Raw genomic sequence first — 16,089 nt, 5'->3', positions numbered from 1 at the left:
CAGCTTACCCTTCCCCCTCCCTGTGTCTTCAGGTCCATTCTCTACATCTGCGTCTTTATTCCTGTCCTGCCCCTAAGTTCATCAGAACCTTTTTTTTTTTTAGATTCCATATATATGTGTTAGCATACGGTATTTGTTTTTCTCTTTCTGACTTACTTCACTCTGTATGACAGGCTCTAGGTCCATCCACCTCACTACAAATAACTCAATTTCGTTTCTTTTTATGGCTGAGTAATATTCCATTGTATACATGTGCCACATCTTCTTTATCCATTCATCTGTCGATGGACACCTAGGTTGCTTCCACGTCCTGGCTATTGTAAACAGTGCTGCAATGAACATTGTGGTACATGACTCTTTTTGAATTATGGCTTTCTCAGGGTATATGCCCAGTAGTAGAATTATTCTACTACTATGCCAATAGTAGAATTTAGCTTTCAGACTTGAATTTCTGAGGATAACACTGCAGACTTTAAGATTTTCCTTCTGAGGGGTGGATGTTCTTGGGGTGAATTAGCACCCCTGAAACAGGTCTGGGAAGATATAGCCATGGAGGAGCTCACCTTCGTTTTCCCACAGAACACGGCAACTGGGTCCTCGGGGACCAAGTGTCTATCAGAAGGGGAGGTGCTGGGTGAGGTCACGCTGCCCCTGAAGCCACCTCAGGGCTCAATGACCGCAGCAGATGGTGACCTGGACAGGAAATGAGAGCCCTGGCTGTGCCGAGGCACTGGCGTGCTCAGTAAATATTTGCTGAGTGGAAACCAGCCATGGCTGCCATGTGCAGCTTAGCTGAAAGCTGCCTGTCGTGTTCAAGAGCATATGTGACACCGCAGAGTCCTTACAGGAGGGCTGGGACCAGGGTGAGTCAACGGGACACCCACTCTCAGGTGCCGACCTTGAACTGGCACCAGCCTGAGAGTGGGGTCTCCTTGCCTCCCTGTTCACGGGGCCTGGGGCCTGCATCAGAAGAGGGGGACAAGAGCCTGTGACCCGGTCACATCACAAATAATCAACAACTAGCTGAAGTGCTGTGGGAGCCCAGCACAGAGAACACCTAATTCATCTGGGGCAGATGGGGCAGGCTCCCAGGGGGCCATCTGAGCTGCATCTGGAAGGGTCTTCGGGCATTGGGCGGGAGGCAAGGTCTTACTCCAGGGAGTGGGAGCTTGTGTGCAGGCTGGGGGCTGATGGGGGTTCTTTCTTAGGCCCATAAGGGATGGGGAGTGACCCCGAAAGTGGGGAGGTTTTCCCAGTTATCTGTTCCTGCTGGGGCTCTCCCTCCCCTCTGTGCTCCCAATGGGAGGGTCTCAAAGGTCTGTGGGCACCTTCTCAGGGACTGTGTGTGGGGATCTGCAGAGCCCACTCACCTCCCTATGGGGTAGAGTAATGTGGTCTGAATGCCTGGGGTGGGTAGAAGGATGTGCTGTGGTGTGGTCTGTCCTCCCCTGCTGGACAGAAGAGAGATGTTGACAACCAGTCCAGCCAAGAATCTCTAGGGAAATCTAGTGATAAAGGAGCCCAGCAGAAAGAAGCCGAAAGATGTGGCTGGGGTAAGAGTCACGGACAAACAGGAGCTCTCTCAGGAGCTGGGAACAAGCTCAGGCTGAGAGCAGTCTCTCCACTGGGGAGGGGGGGGCCTTCTCCAGGTTTAAAAGGTAATGTCGTTGGTGTGACAGATGGGATGGATGTTAAGACTAAGGTGAAAAGACCCTGTGAAAGCTGGACCGTGAGACTCCCTAGGAGGACACGTCACTGCCCTGGGAAGGAGTGCAGGTCCACCAGCCTGCAGCTCACAGACAGTGAGGGTCCCCGGGCCCTGTTGAGAGACCAGCTGAGGTTTCTCAGGCCAGCAGCCTTTGCAGGTCTGGCTGGGCTGGAGGCACAGACCGTTTGTGATGTATTGAGTGCAGAAGGAGGAGCTGGGGTTGAACAAAGGCCACCTTGATCTCAGAGGCTTCTGAGATGCAGCCACAGACCTTAGTTTTCCTGCCTGGAATGGTGCTAGGGAGGAGAGAGGCTGCCCTGGGACAGGCCTGGCCTCCCCCTTTCATGTGGCTTCTCAAGGTCTGAAACCATCTTGTGTGGGAGATTCACTGCACTGAGAGGGACTTGGATCTGGAAAGACCATTGGTATGAAAGGACAGGGACCTGGTCCCAGGCCAGGCTCTACTACATATTGGGTTTATTCATTAACCTCTTTGGATCCTCAGTTTCTACATCTGTAAAATGGGAAGATAATTGTAATAATATCTATCTGTCTCTCATAGATGAAAATGCTTTGTCAATTTGAAAGAGGTAGACAGGCTGGAGGTGTTGATGATGATTTACGTTTGCAGCTGCACAAGGTGGCTGAGATGCTGCCTTAAGAGATTTCCCTGGTGGCGCAGTGGTTGAGAGTCCACCTGCCGATGCAGGGGACACGAGTTCGTGACCCGGTCCGGGAAGATCTCACATGTCCGGGAAGATCTCACATGCCGCGGAGCGGCTGGGCCCGTGAGCCGTGGCCGCTGGGCCTGCGAGTCCAGAGCCTGTGCTCTGCAACAAGAGAGGCCACAACAGTGAGAGGCCCACATATTGCAAAAAAAAAACAAAAACAAAATGTCCCTGGTGTTCTGCCAGCATGGAATGTTTACTGTCTGTCTCTCTTCCAGTGCCCCTGGCCTGTAGCTGCATTGCTGTTTCCCTCTCTCTAGGCTCCTCCTCCCTCCCCAAATCCTGAGCAGATGGTTTACAGACCCAAACACAAGAGGACTAACACAAGAGGACTTATAGGACATGGGAGAGCGAAAATATGAAACTTGCTCCCCATCACTCTGAGAGTGACCAGTGGGTGAGTTGCCTGGATTTTGAGCCCAGACAAGAAGTTTCTGACCACAGGACTCATTACCTTTTGCAGTAATTTCCCCATTACTAGAGGAGGTTGGAGGGAATAAGCCAGCGTTGGATATTCTCTTGTCTGGGATTCAGCAGAGCAATTTAAGGAGCACAGAATGGACTCAGGTGACTTGCTTAAGGCCACACAGTGGGATGGGACAGTGGCTGTGTTGTTGGGGGTTTTTTTCTAGAGTTTGTTGTCGAGAGCCCAGACCCTACGCTTGATTCACCGTATGACCTTTTGCAGATTACACTGCCTCGCTTGGTCTCAGTTTTCACATCCATAAAATGGGTTTAATATACAGTGCCATGACTATGTTGAGTGCATGGTCATGGGGCCAGTCCTGCATGGGGCTCCTCAGCCTTGGGGCAGCGGAGGGGGAAGTCTCAGTGGGGATGAGAAGGAGGCACTGCCCAGGAGTTAGGCACATGGTGCTGGTACCCTACGGTGTGGGCCCAAGAGTTCTCCGATGTTGTGGGGTATTCAGTCTGGTGAGAAGAGGCCAGAGCCCGAGCCTCAGTAGGTGGGAGTGGGTCTGAGGCAGCTGAGGCTGTGGCCAGGAGGGGTGTGTAGATATCTATTCCTGCCCCTCTGTGATAGCAGGAGCAGGCCTGGCAGAGGCTTAAAGGGAAATGGTAGGAAGGAGGCAGACAAGAGCCTATCAGATACCGTGGGGTCTGGCTTTGCCCTGTGTGTAGGGAGAAAAAGTAACACTAGGGGCAGCTGGAAAGCCAGAAGGGTGCAAGCAGTAAATGCCAATATTTGCATTTGTGATATGGGGAGTTGACACTTCCCCCAAAGAGCTTTGTTCTTACTTAAGAGCTTTGCTTCTTACTTAAGCAACTGACATTTGAAGTTTATGGAAAACCAAACTCATTAAACAGTGTAAAGACGGAGGAGACAGCACCCAAGGCAGCAGAGGCCCAGCCTACCCTGGCTGAAATAGCATGACTTCTGTGCTCAATCATAGGCAGACACTGATGAGCGGCTCAGCCTAACCCCAGGGAAACAGGTAAGGGAGTTATAGTGAGTGCTAGTGTGGGGAGTGTGAGACGAACAAGCTGGTGTGACCACAGGGATGGGGCGTCTCCAGTAGTGAAGTTGTTTGTGCATTCATTCTGCCCTTGTTTATTGAGGTCCTACTGTAAGTGCTGGGGATAGTAATAGGAAACATCTGAGTGGCTTACTACAGGCTGGTGGGCTGTCAACCCAGAGCATAATCATGCTAGCCCCGCCCTAGGGGTGGGGAAGAGCCTAAGTGTCCCTCTGAGTGACGCTTCCCTTCTCTCCTGCCCCTCCTCCTAGACCTTTCTTCCACAGCTGCACAGGCGGGCAGGCAGCCTGTGATGGGGCCCTGCTCAGAAGACCCCCATCTCTGCTGGGCCTCCCGGCTCCTGGGATTCACCAGCCTACTCCTCAGTGAGTGGCCCGGGCTGCTGGGAGGGAGGGCCTTTGGGGGGAGCAGGGAGGCAATGTCCCCTGTCCACGTCTGAAGTCTTTGGTGAACAAAAAGACAAAACAGCTCTGTAATTATTTAGCAAATACAGTGCCTTTGGTTTAGAGCCCTGGGGTGAACAGAAAAACAAAATGGCCTTTTGGTTGTGGCGAGCCTGGGACCCCTGTGCTCAGGCAGCCTTGGCTGCATTACGGGAAACATTTCCAGGGAGGTGAGGCTGCTTCTGTGCAATAACAGAGAGGCTGGGAGAGCACGGAGCTGCCTGGGAAGAGGGAGGGAGACAAAGAAACCCGCTCCTTGGCGTGGAAGGGCTGGGGCATGAAGCTCCCCTGGTCTGGACTCAGAGGGGAACTGGCAGCCTGTACAGTTGTCCTATGGGGGAGGGGGGCAACCAGAACCCTGTGTCTGAGATGGAGGAAGCAACTCTAGTCTGGGTTTCTTGAGCAAGATGAAAGATGTTGAATACAGTGCAATTCTGCTTTGATAAAAGGAACAGCAGCCTCTAAAATTTAAGGGTTTCTGTATACCCACTTGTAGAAAGAACATGGAGAAACTACAGAAGGAACAGTAGACTGGTAATGCGGGCTCCAGAAGGGAGTGGACTTCGGGAGAAGAGAAATGGAAGTAGAAACAATAGGGAGTTAAGTGAAAATGAAATGAAGACTGGACAACACCGTAATCACATACAGGACTTCCTGGGAGATTATATGATTATGTAGAAGGAAATTAAGTAAAAACGAATGAGGAAATACTAATACGCAGTGAATTATGAATTCTGGAGAAAGTTGGAAAGCTTTTATTGTTTTAATTTTTTGTTTTAGTAACCCAGCCACTGAATAAACTTGCAGGAGTTATATGAAATTTAATGAATTAGAGAACTTTTATAAACAGATGTCTTGAAATAAGAATGAGCTTTGTAAAACATGACCTCTTTTTTAACAAGTTAAATTTATGTCTACAGTAAAATGTAGGCCTCCTCTTCAATTTTACATAACTGGAAAATATGTTGTTATTTAGAGTTTTCTCCGTAGGCTCTGGGGTTGGAAGATTATATAAGAGAGAGAGAGAGAGGGAGAGAGAGAGGAGGGAAATGGACAAAATTTTAAGTTGATTTGTAAGTGTTAAATTTTGTATTATTTACATAAACTTTTATTCTGTCTTGTTTGTAACCACACCCCCCGGCTTTATTTTCTTCTTCAGGATTAGATCTTTTGTAGATCACAGCTCTTGCCGCCTTCCTCTTTCTACGTCTCCTTCCATCTTCCGCGCAGCTGGGCTCACCATTCCCTTCTGGGTGGGTCCTCCCTGCAGCCTGAAGGCTGAGCCCTTTCTCTCCCTGGTTCCCTCCTTTCCAGCAAGTGGGGAGTCTGGTTAGGCTGCTGTCTAACCCTCTCAGCCGGCCAGAAGTCCTTGCCCTGCTAAACCCCTCTAAGTACTTGCTTCCCCTTTCCTAGGAGAGGCAAGTTGGAGGATGACCCTCCAGGAACTGCTCTGATCCTGGTGATGAGAGAGCAGTGCTGGCAGGGGAGCTCCTGGGGAGGACAGGGACAGAGTGGGGGAGGTGATGGGCGCTCCTGCAGGGGAGAAGCACTGGGCTGGGAGACAGGAGCCCTGGCTCCAGGTGTGGCTCTGCCCTGTGTGACCCAGGACAAGTTCTCCCCCTGGGGCACCTCCTTCTCTGTGACAGGAGGGGCCTGGGGAGATCCCCCCTAAGACCTGACCTGGAGGAGATGCCTGGTTAAGTGACTTAGTGATTAAATAAATACAAAGAAATATCTGAAATACTTGTGCATATGAACGCTGGCACGAGCAATTCTCTGCTTCCATTGAGAGCCAGGAATGGGAATAAGTACAGCAGGAGGGAGGCAGGCCTGAAATAATGAGGATTTATTGAATTGGAGAGAGGATTGGGACGTTGGAAACCAGAGGCCAACCCAGGCAGATGGATCCTGACCTGGTGGAAGAAGCAGATTGATCATCTTTTCAGGATAAGACACTTTCCCTGGTCCTGTTCTGTCCTACCTTGGTCCCCAGGAAGGAAAGAGGGTATTGGGTCCCTGCGGTCTGTGTCTGAAGCGGGAGGGTGGGCTCTGGAGGAGGTGGCCCTGAGGCGAATGTGCCCACTGGTCACAGTTCTACAGGAAAATGACCAAGGAAGGCCTAATGCGGCCTCTTGGGGCCTGGATGGGAAGTGCTGTCTTGGTGGCAGGGACAGCAGAGCTCACTAAATGATCATGCTTCCCCTCATGTTCTCGTCCCTGGCAGTTAGCCAGAGCCTTGTGACAAATGCTGGCCACAAAGCAAGAGCAGGGATCATGCTCCTTCTGGACAGATGCAGTGAAACCCCCTGTGTGATTCTCCTGTCTCCCCTCCCTGCACAACTCAGTACCTAAAACACCACCAGGCACAGTCTCACAGTTTCTGTGGGTCCAAACGGAGGAGCTGTTCAGCTGGGTCCTCTGGCTCAGGGTCTCCCAGACTGAAATCAAGGTCTTGGCTGGGGCTGCATCAGCTCAGGGTCAGCTGGGCAGAATGTGCTTCCAAGCCTACTCATGTGATTGCCGATGGGAGGCAGTTCCTGTGGCTGCTGGACTGAGGGTCCCTGTTCCTCCCTGGATGTTGGCCAGAGGCTCCCTCGGTTCCTTGTCATGTGGGCCTCTCCTTAGGACAGCTGACAACACGGCAGCTGGGTTTCTCAGAGCGAGCAAGAGAGGGAGTGAAGGAGAGAGAGAGCAAGAGGGAAGTCACAGTCTCCTATAACCTAGTATCACTGAGTGACATTCATCAAGTCTGCTGTGGTCCATTCCTTAGAAGCCAGTCACTAGGTGCAGCCCACACTCTATGGGAGGGCATTACACAAGGATGTGAATGTGAGGAGACACTTAAGAAGCTCCTCCTACAGTTATGAATTTGGTTTGACAGAAACTCTGCTAGGTGCTTTTTTTTTTTGATAAATTTATTTATTTTATTTTTGGCTGTGTTGGGTCTTCGTTGCTGCGCGTGGGCTTTCTCTAGTTGCAGCGAGGGGGGGCTACTCTTCCTTGCGGTGCACGGGCTTCTCATTGCGGTGGCTTCTCTTGTTGCGGATCCCGGGCTCTAGGCATGCGGGCTTCAGTAGTTGTGGCACACAGACTCAGTAGTTGTGGCTCACGGGCTCTAGAGCGCAGGCTCAGTAGTTGCGGCACACGGGCTTAGTTGCTCCGCGGCATGTGAGATCTTCCCGGACCAGGGCTCGAACCCATGTCCCCTGCATTGGCAGGCAGATTCTTAACAACTGCACCACCAGGGAAGCCCCTGCCAGGTGCTTTTGATCCATGATCTCATTCAGTTTATACTGTCATTATGAAGCAGGTGAGGAAACTGCAGGTTAGCAAGTTTAAGTAACCTGTTCAAGGTTACAATTCACTAGAGCCAGGACTTAATTCTAGAATTGCTTCAGATTCATTTTACTAGGCTTCCTTCTAAGAATCAAGGGAGTATATTGGATGAATTTCATTTAAAAGATGGGTTTCGTGGTTTTCTCCTTTATTGTTACTGAAAAAAAAAATACATTTCCTGTTTCCAATGCCCTAGGCGTCTGCTGCCCTGGGGTCAAGAGTTCTGGGACACATGGTTCTGGAGTTCAGGATTCTGGAGTCCATGTTCCTCTGCACAGGGTCCGAGGAGGTTCTGTATCGTTTAACGTGACCAGGAAGCAAGAAGCTCACCTGGAGGAGGTCACATGGGGCTTTGGCCCTGACTCAAATTACAGAGTCCTGCTGCGAGTCGGTGCTGAAGCAGACGCTCCCACTTGGGTCAGCCTCCAGGACAAGTATCAGCAGAGGGTCCATGTGCCCAGCATCTTGTCCCTGAAGATTGAGAACCTGACCTCTGAGGACAGTGGACTGTACCGGGCTCGAGCCAGCTTCACTGGAGGAATAGAACGTAACCAAGTTTTCCCCCTTACCGTCTATGGTAAGTGACAGCATCTGACCCCATGCCATGGCTTACCTCCTTCTTTTGTGCTACGAGTTTCACACAGGTCCCATTTTTCAAGATTCCTTCCAGACACCAGCCTTCAGATTCTATTTTCTCCTCTGCAATGAGGGTAAGTGGGTTTACTGCAAATGGTGAGCAGAGCTGAGATTCACAGCAGGGATAAACCACTTCAGTATTTTGGGAGAGGAGAATGGAAATTTGGGGAAATGATATTGCCGAAACAGTTGTTGTACTTTATAGGTCTAGATTTACTTCATTTGTGTATTGGTTGTCTACTGCTGCTAGAACAAATTGCTATAATTTAGATGCTTAATAAAACACAAATTTAGGATCTCACTGTGCTGTAGGTCAGAAGTCAAATACGGGTCTCACTGGGCCCATGTCGAGGTGCTGGCAGGGCTGTGTTCCTTTCTAGAGTTTCCAGGAGATTCATTTATTTGTCTTTTCTACCTTCTAGTGGTTGCTTACATTACCTGGCAATAGTGGGACCAATTCTTCTCACATTCTTATCCCTCTAACCTCCTTCCTCTTCTTCCTTCTTCCACGTTCAGGGACGCTTGTGATTACATTGGTCCCATCCAGGTAGTCAGAACAATCTCCTTATTTTAAAGTCAACTGATAAGCAACCTAAATTCTACCTGTTACCTTAACTCCATTTTACCACGTAACCTAACATATTCACAAGTTCTGAGGATCGACGTGGACGTATTTGGGGTCCATTATTCACCCACCACAATTCATAAACCCACGTAGTTAGTGCCTCCTCTCCTTTCACTCAGCAGCCCAAGGCCAGCCTCACTCGCAGACTCCACAAATCCAGCTCTAGAAGCCTCGATAGGCGTGGGAGAAAGGTTATACTGCAACACTTCCAAAGAACCTCACTTAGCCAACACTTTCTTTCCCTAAAGTCCCTGTCTGCATAGGAAAATACCTGCTGTGAGAGAGTGGCTGTTATAGCTTTAGGTCCCCGTGTGATTTCTAAGACCAAGTTATCAATATGTCACTTCTCAAGCTCAGCGGCATATTCTAACCAGACTCAGACTCGTCATTCCTAGTTGCTACCACCGCATCTTCCGCAAATGTCTCCACTGTTGGGAGCACAGGGCCTTTCTCTGGGCTCCCATTGCTGGCCAGATGTCCTCCTTCTCTACGGGCTATGCAAACCCAGGCATTATCTGAGCAGAAGAGGGCAAGTCCTGATCTGGGACTAGCCTTTCTGTCCCAGACTTCTTCCCCTTCCAGAGGAAACCCCATTTTCTTAGAAATAATGTGCCTTGGGTAGGTGGTATCCAGGTTTTATTTTCTTGTTGGAGATTTTTAAGGCTTGCTCAATCTAGTGAAATATCATAGGACTTAACTCAGTGTCTCCCTTCTTTATTGTCACTTGCTATGTAGTAAGTATTGAGCAAATTGTGTTTTACTTGTAAAATGCATTCACCATCATTAAAGGGAGGATGCCAGGGTTTCAATGAGATGATGGATGAGAATGTGCAGACTGTATTGTTCTCCACTCATGTGAGGCTCCATTCTTTTGTCCCTCTTACCCTAGAGCCGGTGCCCCTTCCCCAGATCCTGTTCAAGTTACTGTCCATCGCACCAGGCTGGTGCAATGTCACCCTGGAGTGCAGAGCCTCAGGGGCCACAGAGGACCTGAAGGTGACCTGGCAGAGCAAGGGCCTCCCCAGGGAGCTGGAGCAGAGCGTGACACTGGGACCAGCCCCCAACTCCTGGACCCTGCCTGTGAACCTGCCCCTGAGGCAGCCCAGTGCCAGCTTCACCTGTGTGGTCAGCAACCAGGTGGACCAGAAAACTGCCACCTTAGACCTTGGGGAAGTCTGTGTCCATGGTGAGTGTACCTGCCAGAGGGGAGGGGCATTCTCGGAGCTCAGCTGCACTGGGGTGAGGGTTCTGGGCTTTTCTCCCCACTATGTTATGAGCACCACTTTCCATCGGGTCACCCCATACAGGAGTCTGGGAGGTACAGAAAACTCATCTCTGCTTTTAATTGTCACATCCATGCCCTCCTCTCCACCCCCTTTTTTTTCCCCTAAGAAACAAGGGATTTGTTTTTTTGTGTTTTGGGGTTTTTTTTTTTTTTTTTGCGGTACGCGGGCCTCTCACTGTTGCGGCCTCTCCCGTTGCGGAGCACAGGCTCCGGACGCGCAGGCTCAGCGGCCATGGCTCACGGGCCCAGCCGCTCCGCGGCATGTGAGATCTTCCCGGACCGGGTCACGAACTCGTGTCCCCTGCATCGGCAGGTGAACTCTCAACCACTGCGCCACCAGGGAAGCCCAGGGATTTGTTTTTGATGCAAATCTTGTCCACCCAGCTCCAGATGAGCAGCTCCCAGTCCCAGCTGGTCCTGGAGGGAAAGCAGGGGTGGGATGGGGGAGGTGAGGAGAACTAGGGCTGCAGCCCGCAGAGGTGTTCCCTAGAGATGTATTTCCCTGAGGGCCCACACCTCCCCTGACCCATGCTCCCTGCTGCCTGTGCCTATCTGCCTGCCTGCTGGGCATCTCTTTCCTTCCCATACGCTGTAGTGCAGTGTCAGACCTGGTCCAGGGCAATAGCTTTCCAGTACTTCCCCCACCTCATCCATTATCCATAGTGCGTCCACTGTAATCTTTTGAAAAGAAATTGGATTTTGAAATTGATCTGTGTCATCTGTAGGAGTATGACCCACTGGGTCCCTGTAGGATTCAGGGCTCAGATGCTCCTCTGCCCATGTTTCTTACCTCATACACTTCGCACGGAATTGTTTGCTTGGAGCTCCTGAATGTGTTCTGCTATTATAAGCTTCTGAGCCTCTGGAAATGCTGTTTCCTCTACCATCAGCCATCCCAAGTCAAGAGTCCTTCACTTCCGGGCTTCCCTGGTGGCGCTGTGGTTGGGAGTCCGCCTGCCGATGCAGAGGACGCGGGTTCGTGCCCCAGTCCGGGAAGATCCCACGTGCCACGGAGCAGCTGGGCCCGTGAGCCATGGCCGCTGAGCCTGCGCGTCCGGAGCCTGTGCTCCTCAACGGGAGAGGCCACAGCAGTGAGAGGCCCGCGTACTGCAAAAAAAAGAAAAAAAGAGTCCTTCACTTCCTTGCTTATTCCTGTTCAAGGATTTCCCTCAGGTCATGGGCGTGCGACCAGCACAGTAACACAGGTTCCTGTGGTTGGTTATAGTTCTGATATTAATAAAGTTTGAACAAGGGTGTCTCAATCTCATGTGGCACAGGGCCCTGCAGGTGCTATAACTGTCCTGCCCTCAAGCATCATCCCCTTTAAGGAGCAGTCCGTAGCCACCCCACACTAAATAGCAATGCTGTTTATGGGTTTGTCTCCGCTGTAGCCTGGAACACCTTGAGGGCAGAGGTCATGTCTTGTTCTCCTTTGAATTCATGTACCAAGCAAAGCTCCTGGCACTGTTTGCTCACAGTTCAGGATTTCATTGAATGAATGAGTGACCCGGTATCCTGAGTGTAGTCTTGCCCCTCTCATCCATCCCCCATGAGCTGCTGGGAGGAACTGATGTGTCAGCATCACTTAAAATCCCACATTACCCTCCCCTCAGCCCCATCCTGGAGTCTCAGATAAAGTTCAGTGCTCAGCATGACCCACAAAACCCTCTGGAGGGCTTCCCTGGTGGCGCAGTGGTTGGGAGTCCGCCTGCCGATGCAGGGGACACGGGTTCGTGCCCCAGTCCGGGAAGATTCCACGTGCCACGGAGCGGCTGGGCCCGTGAGCCATGGCCGCTGAGCCTGCGCGTCCGGAGCCTGTGCTCCACAACGGGAGAGGCCACAACAGTGAGAGGCCCGCGTACCGCAAAAAAAAAAAAAAAAAAAACCCTCTGGAAAGAGACTCTTCTCCCTCTGATCCTCCTCACCTGGCTCCTCCCTGCTGCAGTGGGATGATGGCAGCTCCCAGGGCTGGCGATTTGGCACAGTCATTCCTCAAATGTGGTGCCCCTCCTTCCTGGAATTCTGTGCCCATGCTGAATATCTAGTTAACTCCTATTCCTCCCTCAAGACTCAGTTTATGCATCACCTCCTCTGGGAGGCCCTCCCTGAAGACATGTGTACAAGGTGTAAACCTCTATTGCACTGCAGTCCCTCTAGCTGGCAGACTTTGGTATTTTCTCAGTCTTCCCCCCCTGGGTGACCCCATCTTGCTCATCGCAGTACCCCTGGCACCAAGCAGGAGCTCAGGACCTGGTTGAATGGATGAACCTGACATGCTCCACCCTCTTCAGCTTCTGAACCTGGATCCTTCAGAGCTCTTCACCTGCTCTCTCTCTATCTCCCCTTGGCAATGGGTATTTTAGGTTCTGTCTTGCCTTAACTTTCTTCATTGTCTCTGTGTGAGGGAAACAGATTCACAAGGACAGGTCATTGCTGACCCCCTGCCAGGCATCCTAGGGGCTGTCGTGGCTGTGCTGTTGATCCTTGGAGGAGGACTGTACCTTTGGAAGACACGTGGGAAGAAGAAGAAAATGGAGACTGGAAGAGGCAGGTTGCACTTCTTCCTCCTGCCCTGATACCTCCCCTCCCCCACTGGACCCTTGGCTCCTTTCCTTCTGCATGTTGCTCCTCAAGGAATCTCTCTGCAGAGGGAATGGTGGGTGTGGCCTTGGCCTTGGGGTTCATAACAGTGGGGGAGCGTAAGGGTTTTCAAGGCCCAGGTTCAAGCTCCACTCTGTGTATGACTCAGGTACAGAACTGCAGGAGGACCACAGGGACAATGATAGTGGCATCCAGTACGCAGAGCTGAGCCAGCAGGAGTCTCGAAAGGGCACACGCAAGGTGAGAGCTGGGAGCTGTGCCCAGTCTGGGCTCTCCTGGGTCTGTCCTCACCTGGGTCTGGGCCCGTCAACCCAGTCATCTGCCTTTCCTGGCCCTGCTGTCTCTTTAACTCTTTCCAGGTGGTCAGTGGTATTTACTGAGAAAATTTATAACTGGGGCCAGTGCAGTGCTGGGCGCTTTGGGGGAATTCACATGCAACTCATGTCAGCAGCATTGGTTCCATGTGGGTCCCTCTGGGGCTTCTCTCAGCTGTTCTAGGAACTCTCTGTCTTGCATTCCTAGGGTATTGGTGAGCGACATTTAGAAGAAAAGGAGCCTGTTAATACTGTCTACAGTGAGGTCCATAAGCCAGAAAGTGAAGCCATGAAGATAATTTAATTGGAGGAGGTAGGAGAACTGGAACTCCTAGGGCACCTCCACTCGGAGCTTGATCCTTGCAGACACCTGCATCTCTCAGCCCTGGTCCAGCTCCAGCTGCCCTGGTCTGTGTTACTTTGACCCTCCTGCCCTCAACTCCCTGGGCATACGTGGCCTTGTCGTATCCCCTGTCACCTCTCCAAGCTGCCTTCCCACTCAGGATCCTCACCCTGCAAGATGAGGGCTCTTTTTCCATCATTAACTCATATCCTGACCACTCCCCTCCTGAAGCTTCCCAAAGAGAACCTTCCTGCACATGATAATTCCCACAGCCTCTGCTGTATGGCTGGTATATGTCTTTCTGAGAACACAGCCCAGGCATGGGGACTGCGTAGAAGATATTGACCATGCCGCAGAGGAAGGGGTTAGGACCTTGATGCTGGAAACTGAGTTGGGGGTCTGTGGAGGCAGCATGGGTAGGTGGGATCCCACAGAGGGCTGGCCTGAGGCTTCCTTTGCACCCTGTATAGGGCAAAAGGTTTGTGTCGAGCGGTGTGTTTGTGTGTGTGTCTGTGTGTATGTTGGGGGAGTATCCAGTGTATATTATACATTGGGCCACAGCCCTTTTCTCTGACCACTAGTACTAACCTCAGCTTCAGCTCGTAGACCTCAAATCCACCTCTTGCAGAGTGGGAAAAGGAATTTGTACTGTTTCTGGACCTTCTGAGACTTCTGTTTCTCAGAGAGGGACCCAAGTTGGGACTTGTGTTCTTAGGAAAGCAGCCTCAGCCCTTCCTTGTCTGGGGTAGGGGAACTTGGTCATTAGAATGGAAGTGCAGTGTGCCTCTCCCACCTCCCCTTGATGAGGCTGCTATGAGGGGTGAGGGGTGAGGCTTGTAGGAAGGTCTGAGCCAACCCTCTCCTGCCTCCTCTACTGACCCTCAGCACCCCACGGCCCCGCTGGCCTCAGATCCTAGGTCAGCCTCCTCTTTGCTCACTCACATCCCTCTGCCTGAAATGGCGGCTCCCTTTCCCTATCCCTTCCTCCCATCGCTGTGTGTTGGAATCCTACCATTCCAGCCCAAAACCCCCTTCCAAGTCACATGTTCTACATGTTCCCATAGGTTTGAAAATAGTCTCTTCTCCCACATCTGTCCTTTTCAGACAACTTGGACATAATCAAGGCCCCTGCCGTAGGTTTGCTTTGGGTTGGTCATGAGTCTTCCCTGCTAGCCTCACCTGGGGCTCCCTCAGGAGGGCGTTGGGGCTTTAGGGGGCTGGTGCCAAGGAGACAAGCACCTCTCTCTGTGAAGTGTCTGAGCTACCCTTACTCCCAACTCCCACAGAGAGTTGGGAGCAGACAAGACCCAGAGCACAGAGGCTGCTGAAGGTCTTTCTGGTAGTGACTCCACAAGGAAGCAAAGAGGACATGATGAACTCCAATGACACTGCCTGGTTTCCCCAACCCACATCCAGCTTCACGTTGCCTGAGGACCTAATATAGCCTGCACTGTATTGTGGGAAGCTTCTCCTCTCCCTGGGGGTCCTCACCTCCTCAAAGCCTCCGCCTTCTGCCTTGAGTCCCAGCTCTTGAATCAGAAATGGACTCACTCTGATACTATGATCTGTGGTTCTTTGTCTGCTGGCCTAGATTCATGGGTCTCTTGGTTCCCCTCCCAGCTCAGCAAGCTCAGCTGCTTCACTTCTGACCTCAGAAAGCCAAGTTCTGGGCTAAAGGACTGAACGTTATGCTAGGATCCCGCTAGATGGTGCATGAATAAGAGAGGAGCAGAGTTTCCATAATAAGGCTCTTTCTAACCTCTTTCTGCTCAGGCTGAACAGAAGGCTGAGAAGGAAAAAGATGACATCTCTCACTGGCATCCCAGGTGACCGGTCATGGCTGGGTATCAGTGCCCATCAGTCCAGAAGCACTGTAAGATGTGACCACCCATTGACCCCTCCCCCCCACCTAAAGCAGAAGAGGAAAAAAAATGAAAGAGGAAGGGAACTTGACTTTCCAAGTCTATCATGAACCAGGTTTTGTCCCAGGCATTTTATAAAGATCATTTCTTCTTACTCTTATAAGAACTCTCTAGGGTAGGTATTACTTATCCCCATTTTGCAGGACAAGTAACCAATGTCCCAAAATAGTTGGTGGCAGAGCAAAGCCTTAAATCCAACACTGGACAATTCCAGCATTCATATCTTATCCTTTGCCACATGGTCACTGAAGACCTCGTAATCCTGGAGTATTCGGAGGAGAATATCCTCCATTTGTTCCTCTTCCAAGGATCCCGGTCTTCTGACTCAGGTGCCCCAACTTGGAATGAGTTCATCCTGATGATGGATGGAGCAGTTGGTGGTTGAAAGAGAAACTGTCCCTTAAGTGGACAGTGGGGTAGGAGATATGGGTGGGAGACATGGACTGAGAGACCCTGCCCTCTGGCTCAGATGAGACATTCAAAGCAGAGATGCTTTGGGGCTTCCCTGGTGGCACAGTGGTTGAGAGTCCACCTGCCGATGCAGGGGACACGGGTTCGTGCCCCGGTCCAGAAGGATCCCACATGCTGCAGAGCAACTGGGTCTGTGAGCCTGCACGTCCGGAACCTGTGCTCCGCAACGGAAGAGGCCACA

The 16,089-nt window shown here is 51.4% G+C and overlaps 1 protein-coding gene across 1 annotated transcript; it reads left to right on the top strand.

Annotated features, from left to right (window-relative positions):
• Window positions 1–4,201: 4,201 nt before the first annotated feature.
• On the top strand, window positions 4,202–15,757 carry LOC113613901 (SLAM family member 9-like). Its single transcript, XM_027095018.1, has 6 exons — window positions 4,202–4,297; window positions 7,908–8,288; window positions 9,862–10,158; window positions 12,670–12,804; window positions 13,007–13,098; window positions 13,381–15,757. The coding sequence occupies exons 1-6, from the start codon at window positions 4,225–4,227 to the stop codon at window positions 13,474–13,476; spliced, it is 1,074 nt and encodes a 357-aa protein (XP_026950819.1). The 5' UTR covers window positions 4,202–4,224; the 3' UTR covers window positions 13,477–15,757.
• The last annotated feature ends 332 nt before the right edge of the window (window positions 15,758–16,089 follow it).

This window comes from Aethalodelphis obliquidens, unplaced genomic scaffold (assembly GCF_003676395.1).
Source record: "Aethalodelphis obliquidens isolate GAN/ISIS:26980383/991018 unplaced genomic scaffold, ASM367639v1 scaffold90, whole genome shotgun sequence".
Taxonomy (NCBI): domain Eukaryota; kingdom Metazoa; phylum Chordata; class Mammalia; order Artiodactyla; family Delphinidae; genus Aethalodelphis; species Aethalodelphis obliquidens.
This window is presented reverse-complemented; position numbering and strand designations above follow the sequence as displayed.

Bases quoted from the DNA above. Each gene is read 5' to 3' on its own strand.
- LOC113613901 (XM_027095018.1), top strand. From the start codon at position 4,225: ATGGGGCCCTGCTCAGAAGACCCCCATCTCTGCTGGGCCTCCCGGCTC. The intron at 8,289-9,861 runs GTAAGTGACAGC...CTCTTACCCTAG, and splicing joins TTTCCCCCTTACCGTCTATG to AGCCGGTGCCCCTTCCCCAG. The intron at 13,099-13,380 runs GTGAGAGCTGGG...TTGCATTCCTAG, and splicing joins CTCGAAAGGGCACACGCAAG to GGTATTGGTGAGCGACATTT.